General features: G+C 43.4%; 1 protein-coding gene across 1 annotated transcript in view; it reads left to right on the forward strand.

The window, feature by feature from the left end:
- The first annotated feature begins 6,803 nt into the window (after positions 1–6,803).
- Positions 6,804–8,859, forward strand: part of pkn3 (protein kinase N3) — a 28,443-nt gene continuing 26,387 nt past the window's right edge. The window contains exons 1-3 of the mRNA XM_038971172.1: positions 6,804–7,066; positions 7,868–8,147; positions 8,303–8,457. Coding sequence (XP_038827100.1) covers positions 7,046–7,066; positions 7,868–8,147; positions 8,303–8,457 — 456 coding nt within the window. The 5' untranslated portion in view covers positions 6,804–7,045. The remainder of the gene's footprint in view (positions 7,067–7,867; positions 8,148–8,302; positions 8,458–8,859) is intronic.

Consider the following 8,859-nt stretch of genomic DNA (forward strand, 5'->3'; position numbering starts at 1 on the left):
GCCTGAAATGTAGCTCCTTCTCTTGCATTGACGAGCAGGCAATCAGACTCGTCGCTTTTGTAAACTTGAAATGCACTGCACATGGTCCCCCCGTTTATTGCTTTAGGCTGAAATGTATAGTATCTATATATTAGTCTTTTAGATGGTCTCTTTTGAATCAAAACAGCTCATTCCTGGTATCTAAATATTTTACAAAACATATACAGACTAAATCCTGATTATATTTAGAAAAGTATTGAAAAAATATGTAATTGAAAACAATTGTTGTCCTTTTGTAGAATAATACATCTTTGTTGAAGGAATGTAAAGCTAAATGTATTCATGCTTATGTTTTAAAGTAACTCAATATTACATTTTGTATTGAGTCCTGGTTTGAATTGACCACATCTGAATCACTTCACATCTTAAGCACTATACATAGATATTGCATAGCAAATGGAGGATCAATGACTGTCCCAGCCTGTACCAACCAGGCCTCATCATTGACATGGTGGGAGAGGGAGGCACAGACTTCAAATGGGATAAAACATGACCGAACATGAAACTTGACACCTGCAACATATTTTATAATGCTTAGAAATTGTATCCCAGACAATAGAAGTGAGAAGAACATAGTGAAAATTAGTCAAATAATCTATTTCCAGTGAGACAGAGACTTTGCTTTTGTTTGTCACTGTTGCGCTAGGATGGCAGCTGTGGTGTGTTTGTGGGGGAGATGAAAGCTACTGGCAGAGCCGGTATCTATGAAAAGTGAGCCTACACCCTGCAGTACTTATGAATATCATATAGGTGTCCGTATGGGTCAACCTGGCTTGTGAAAGACCACCAAATTCAAGACAAAGGGATGATAGTCATCACACAGCCCTACACCTCCACAAACTTTACACATCATTTAAGGGGTATATGCCATGCATGGTACAAAATACAATCTCCAAATGTCTATCTTGCACAGGGGAGAAAATGTAAATACATTGTGATTTCTAAACTTTCTGATACTGATACATAATGGGGATTCACCCCATTGTTTTACCAAAAAGGCTCAGACTTTTGTGTTTCCACAGCCCGGCTCTGGACCATGGCCTCAGTGGACCTGCTCTGACTTGGGACCAAGGCAAGGGCACTGGTATTTTTCAGCTGGCATTTACATAAATGTATTTCCCGTTGAGAGGCTTTGAAGTCACCGGTCGGACATATTGGCACTCCCCAGTAGGAGCAGTCCTCCTTTGGAATGAATGGAATTCTACAGTATATAAATGAAATGTTTCAAGGACAAAATTACATGTATTTCAGTATTTTTTTGTTGTAGTGGGGACAGTAACATTAGTAATCTAGCTCACATATACTTTTAAAGTATGCATTAAGGTGTCTGTAATAGAATAAACATGTCAAAAATAAATGTAGACATGAATAAATTCATTTCTATAGCTTCCAAAATGTTTTACAATTGTGGGGGAGTGCCAAGATGGAGGCAAGGTGGCTTCAATACAGTGCCCCCTATCAGGCATCTAGTGTATATATAAATCATTGGCTAACACCTTCCACTGTTAACACCTCACAAAGCAATTGTGTTGATGATGCAGAGGTTGTTGATTCTGCTCTTCATAAGTCTTCAGTGTCAACCTTAGCTATGGAAAAACCGTTCCCCCCAAAAACCTTAACATAATCACTGGCAACACAGTGGTGCTGTAATGGAAAACCCCTATAATAGACTCAGTCTGGGGGTAGCCCCTGGCCTCTGCCTTTGGGGCACTTGTGTAGATCTGGGGGTGTTGGTTGGGTGGGTGGATGATTTAGTGGTGGCTCCACCTTGGGTATTTTGCTGTGTTGCTTGTGACTGACCGGTTCGTTCCAGTGTGAGTGGGGATGGTGGTTGGGAGGTGTTTACGGACAGGGTCGCTGTGTCTCTGGACTGCCTCTGTTCCCAGTGGTTATGATGCTCAGTCAGCCAGAAGAGGATGCCCCCCCCCCAAATTACATCACAGCAAAACACAACAGCCTACGTCATTAAAAATATACATCATACAAGACATTACCTTATTACTCTATTATTACAAATGTACAATATAAAATCCACAAATACCATAAATACCACAACTACAGTGTGTGTTAAAGTGTGTGCATATGCGTGTGTTTGTGTGTGTGTGTGTGTGTGTGTGTCTTTTCACAGTCCACGTTGTGCCTTGGTGTTTTATCTGTTTTTTAAATCTGATACTACTCGCTTTAGTTACTTGATATGGCAGAGAGTTACATGTATTCATGGTTCTATGGCTCTAATGACATGATGCTGACACCCCAGACCATGACGGATCCTCCACCTCCAAATCAATACCGCTCCAGAGTACAGGCCTCAGTGTAACGCTCATTCCTTCGACGATAAACGGGAATCCGACCATCACCCCTGGTGAGACAAAACCGCGACTCGTCAGTGAAGAGCACTTTTTGCCAGTCCTATCTGGTCCTGCGATGGTGGGTTTGTGCCCATAGGTGACGTTGTTGCCGGTGATGTCTGGTGAGAACCTGCCTTACAACAGGCCTACAAGCCCTCAGTCCAGCCTCTCTCAGCCTTTTGCGGACAGTCTGAGCACTGATGGAGGGATTGTGCGTTCCTGGTGTAACTCGGGCAGTTGTTGTTGCCATCCTGTACCTGTTCCGCAGGTGTGATGTTCGGATATACCGATCCTGTGCAGGTGTTTTTACACATGGTCTGCCACTGCGAGGACAATCAGCTGTCCGTCCTGTCTCCCTGTAGCGCTGGCTTAGGCGTCACACAGTACGGACATTGCAAATGATTGCCCTGGCCACATCTGCAGTCCTCTTGCCTGCTTGCAGCATGCCTAAGGCACGTTCACACAGATGAGCAGGGACCCTGGGCATCTTTCTTTTGGTGTTTTTCAGAGTCAGTAGAAGGGCCTCTTTAGTGTCCTAAGTTTTCATAACTGTGACCTTAATTGCCTACCGTCTGTAAGCTGTTAGTGTCTTAACGACCGTTCCACAGGTGCATGTTCATTAATTGTTTATGGTTCATTGAACAAGCATGGGAAACTGTGTTTAAAGCCTTCACAATGAAGATCTGTGAAGTTTGGATTTTGGATTTTGACTAATTATCTTTGAAAGACAGGGTCCTAAGCTGAGTTTAGGTATGGGTGTCTGACCTGTGTGTTAGCTGTTTGAACAGACAGTTCAGTACTTTCAACACATCAATACTCATAAAGACCAGTAGTGATGCAGTCAATCTCTCCTCTACTTTGAGCCAGGAGAGATTTGACATGCATGTTACTGATATTAGCCATCCGTGTACATTTAAGGGCCAGGGCCCGTTGCATAACGCATTTTAAGTGTTTCCCTTACGGAATCATTTTCCCTTACCTAAAGGGAATTTATTAAGGGCGTTGCATAGAGCCTCTCAAATATTTCCTTAGGTAAGGGCATGCTTAAGGGGTTTTTACGGTAGTTTGAAGGCATGTGTGGCAGAAAGAGTATCTGGTTACCATCGAGACAGCTTGATTCACTGACTAAATGTCACAATAAAAGAGATGGCTTTCATTTTGTGAGATAGCAAAATAGAACTTCTACAATCAAGACAGGATAACCAAATTACTTAAGAAGATAATAAACCATGTTCCTTGTTACTTTTTTCTCTCAACTTGTTTATATTACATTCTAGTACATCAAGCTCGCTTACGGAGTAGCTATAGCTAACTAGCAAGCTGGCTTTGTAGCCAAGGTTTGTGCACCTTCCATTGTTTAGCTAAGTAGTTAGCTGATTGATGTTTTCCTTTTGTAACCAGAGTAGAATAAAGCAACATTCGCCTCCACAAATGTTGTTTACATTGATATCCATACTGAATGAAGTAGTTGATTTTTATTTAACCTTTATTTAACTAGGCAAGTCAGTTAAGAACAAATTGTTATTTACAATGACGGCCTACCCCGGCCAACCCCTAACCCAGACAACGCTGGGCCAATTGTGCGCCCCCTATGGGACAATCACGGTCGGTTGTGATACAGGCAGGGTCTGTAGTGAACCCTAGTGACGCCTCTAGCACTGAGATTCAGTGCCTTAAACCACCGCACCACTCAGGAGCAAGGGACCTCATGGGTACCCTTAACTTGTTCACTTCATTTAAGGGGGAAATTCACCATACAAAGTTATGTGCAACTGACTTAAAGTTAAGGAAACTTTAAGGGAAAAGATGAGGGGGAAATGAACGACGTCCATAGCTTATGCCTGCCCATACCATAATCCCACCGCCACCATGGGGCACTCTGTTCACCACGTTGACATCAGCAAACCGCTTGCCAACACGACACCATACAAATGGTGTACGGTTGTGAGACCAGTTGGACATACTGACAAATTCTCTAAAACAACATTGGAGGCGGCTTATGGTAGAGAAAGTAACATTCAATTCTCTGGCAACAGCTCTGGTGGACATTCCTGCAGTCAGCATGCCAATTGCACACTCCCTCAACTTGAGACGTGTGGCATTGTGTTGTGTGACAAAACGGCATATTTTACAGTGGCCTTTTATTGTCCCCAGCACAAGGTGCACCTGTGTAATGATCATGCTGTTTAATCAGCTTCTTGACATGCTACACCTGTCAGGTGGATGGATTATCTTGGCAAAGGATAAATGCTTACTAACAGGGATGTAAACAAATTTGTGCACAAAATTTGAGAGAAATAAGCTTTTTGTGCTTCTGGAAAATGTCTGGGATCTTTTATTTCAGCTCATGAAACTTTGAAACTCATGAACACTTTACATGTTGCGTTTTTAGATTTTTGTTCAGTGTACAATGCCCTTAGTTTGTATATATTTAGGACTAGTTTTTTTATTACTTGCCACACATTCTAAAACTGACTGCAGCTCTTAAGTGTTGCAGGGATTTCACTTACTGTGGTAGCTGACGTGTATAGTCATCAGCGTACATAGACACACAGGCTTTACTCAATGCTAGTGTTAGGTCATTAGTAAAAATATTAAAAAAGGTCCAAGACAGCTATCTTGAAGTATGCCAAACTCTACCTGGTTTACGTTAGGGTGTTCTTTAATGGAACAATCTCTGTGTTATGTTAGATACACTATATGGCCAAAAGTATTTGGACACATGCTCATCGACATCTCATTCTAAAATCATGGGTATTAATATGGAGTTGATCACCCCTTTCCTGCTATAATAGCTTCCACTATTCTGGGAAGGCTTTCCACTAGATGTTGGAACATTGCTGCGATTAGGCCTGGCTCGTAGTCAGCGTTCCAATTCATCTCAAAGGTATTCGATGGGGTTGAGGTCATGGCTCTGTGCAGGTCAGTCAAGTTCTTTCACACCGATCTTGACAAACCATTTCTGTATGGACCTCGCTTTGTGCACGGGGGCATTGTCATGCTGAAACAGGAAAGGGCCTTCCCCAAACTGTTGCCAATAAAGTTGGAAGCACAAAAGACTAGAATGTCATTGTATGCTGTAGCGTTAAGATTTCCCTTCCCCCGGAACTAAGGGGCCCATGAAACAGCCCCAGACCATTATTCCTCATCAACCAAACTTTACAGTTGGCACTATGCATTGGGGCAGGTAGCATTCTCCTGGCATCTGCCAAACCGAGATTTGTCCGTCTGACAGATGATGATTCATCACTCCAGAGAACACGTTTCCACTGGCGGCGAGCTTTCCACCATTCCAGCCGACGCTGGCATTGTGTATGGTGATCACTGATCTCAGGCTTGTGTGCGGCTGCTCAGCCACGGAAACCCATTTCATGAAGCTCCCGACAAACAGTTCCTGTGTTGACGTTGCTTCCAGAGGCAGTGTTGCAACTTTAGCACTCGGTGGTCCCATTCTGTGAGCTTGTGTGGCTTACCACTTTGCTGCTGAGCATTTGACCAGGACAGTTCTAGCAGGGCAGAAATTTGACAAACTGACTTGTTGGAAAGGTGGCATTTTATGCCACATTGAAAGTCACTAAGCTCTTCAGCAAGGCCACTCTACTGCCAGTGATTGTCTTTGGAGATTGCTTGGCTGTGCGTGTGATTCTATACATCTGTTAGCAACGGGTGTGGCTGAAATAGCCAAATCCACTCATTTGAAGGGCAGTCCACATACTTTTGTATATATAGTGTAGGTAGGCTAATTCTCGATCCACGATATGGTAGAGGATGTAAAGCCATAAAGTTTTTTTCAGAAGCAAACTATGATAAAAAATGTCAAAGGCTGCACTGAAGTCTAACAAAACCTCTCCCACAATCTTATCAATTTATTTCAGCCAATAATCAGTCATTTCTGTTTGTGCCGTACAAGTTGAGTGTCCTTCACTATAAGCGTGCTGAAAGTCAGTTGTTAATTTTTTTCTGTGAAATAGCACTGTATCTGGCAAATACAATATTTTCCAAAAGTTTACGGTCGGTAGCAGCCTGACAGATCGGCTGAGTGGCAATATAGTCCGCTACCATACCATCCTAAGTAATTTTCCATCCAAGTTGTCAGTGCCAGTAGGTTAGTAATTATTGATTGAAAACAATACTGCATTTTTCCAGCACATTTGGGCTATTTTGTTAAATGGAAATCTGTTATGATGTAAACAGTTTTGAGTAAATAGAACTTTGTTTTCAGAGAAATAGTTACCTTGGCAGGTGCACAAAAAGGATGATCCAAAATAGCACGGGAGACGATCTGATTGGACATTCTTGTGGTTGTGCTTTGGTTGACAGGACATTCAGCCAATCGACATTTTGGAAGGGGAGGAGTCGATGTTTATTCAAACCATCAGCAGTGTGTAATGCCAGGAAGTCCAGACAGTTTGCTTTTGCCACCAAATATATTCAATGGACTGCGCCTTGGTCACTTTTTGTAACTTTTAGTTGTCGGTAGTGGTAACTAAAAAAAAATCTGTTCACGTTATTTTAACTGGTTATAAAGTTGTTCAATTGTGTTTCTTTCGAGCGAAACTGGACGAGACGCTTACTTTAGCAGTGGTCAGTGTATGGCTATTTTCCCAACCCTCCCAGTTTGAAATCCATAATCGCGTTTCTGACATTTTGAGTCTGCAATGGCAGGTTTAACACTACAGGTAAGCACAGATTGTTTTATTTAGCCTAATTGTGCGCCTTTTATCGAACTGTTCTTCAGCTAGTAGAAAGAAGCAATGGGTTGCTAACTTCACAACTTTTGTTATCGGTTCAGTTAGCTGAGCAGTTGGCTAGCTTGCTAGCGTCAATTTAATATCTACAATAGTTTCTCTCTCATCAAGATGTGTTTCTGCCACTGTCTCGTGAAAAATCCTTGTGAATAGCACCAGACAATGGAGGGTTTCTGGTTAAACTGGTTTCCCCACTTAGCTTTTATCAATTACATTTTCATAATGCAACAATGCAGCCTGGGAAATATCAAAGTAGCTAGCAAACTATATCAACCTGTTTGTTTCAATGGTTCGTGTTACTGTTGACAGTCAGACAGGGTTTTTTCCACTTGTAACCAGCCATCAACTCCATTGTCAGACATGCCGGAGAGTTATATCTACTCTCGGGTTCTCTACTTCTCAATCCATAACACTACAATGTACCTTTCTTGAAATATCCAGTGCTAAAAAGCATAAATGAGTAGTTACAGTATTAATTCTGATTTGGCTGGTGGATGTCAGGGTGTGTCAGAAATGTGGTCAGATGATTCAGTGTTTCCCTTAGCCTTTAGGCAGGGAGGGTTGTTCTTCTATAGAGCTTTCGTCTACAAGTGTTCTGATTGGACAAAAACTGGTGCCACATGCAAACACAACACATTGCCTTATATTGACCCGGTTGTTGCAATTTGCTCTTATATAAACCGTTGCCAACTTGCCACATTCCATTCATCAAAAGTTCCATCCCTCCCAAAGCACCTGCCTGCGGGCCGGTTGGAGGGGGACATCCTGGACCCGGAGTTCCAGCAGCGGCTGGAGGACGCACGCACCCTGCTGAGGCAGGAGATCCAGCGGGAGCTGAGGATCAAGGAGGCGGCCGAGCGGCTGCGGCGGGCCGTTACTAACCGTAAGAGCGCCGCCGAAGTGGAGGGCCAGCTGAGGGCGTCGAGCCGCAAGCTGGAGCAACTGCACTGGGAGCTGCAGGAGCTCAACACCCGTGCCATCACCCCCAAGCCCCAGAAGGACAGCCCCACAGGTAATAATCATGGCTGTTCTCAGATCTGGGGTTTTCTGTGAAGCTGGCTTCTATGGAATAGACTAAGACTAATAGATCACTGTATAGGCTTTTTCAGCAACTGTATCCCAAACGTTCTGTCCTGTCACTCACTGCTTGTGTCTCTGTCAAAGCAGATGACAGCACATCACCTGACCCATGTCGCTGGGAGGAGGTGACATCTCCGCTTGCCGGGCGCATCTGTGCCCTGAAGAAACAGCTCACCATGGAGACCAAGGTGAAGCAGGGGGCCGAGAACATCATCCAGACTTACGTCAGCAGCTCCGTCAAGGTTTGGCACACACATTTACACTATGCATCTGTCAAATGAGCTTTCCATGTAACACATGCCACTAAGGTCAATGTTCGGGAAACCACTATACTCACCACATGAGCGTAGAGTCAATTCAATTAAGGCATTATAGTGCTTCAGCACTTTTGTTTTGGACCAATGCCAGAAGGATTTTAGCACTCTGTCCCCCCCCAAGACGCACACACTCCTTTAAAGTCCTCCTTGGGTGATATTGACTCTGTTGAAGAGCAGAATACATCATGCTGTCTAATGTAGTGGCTTGTATATTAGACACAAGGCTCCCATTTGTTTTGTCATTTTGAATGTTCATTAGGCACACTGTTGAACTGCACTGGCAGCTAGTGATTTATGCCTCCACTGCTCTGGGCATTTCAGACTCTG

This window comes from Salvelinus namaycush, chromosome 31 (assembly GCF_016432855.1).
Source record: "Salvelinus namaycush isolate Seneca chromosome 31, SaNama_1.0, whole genome shotgun sequence".
Taxonomy (NCBI): domain Eukaryota; kingdom Metazoa; phylum Chordata; class Actinopteri; order Salmoniformes; family Salmonidae; genus Salvelinus; species Salvelinus namaycush.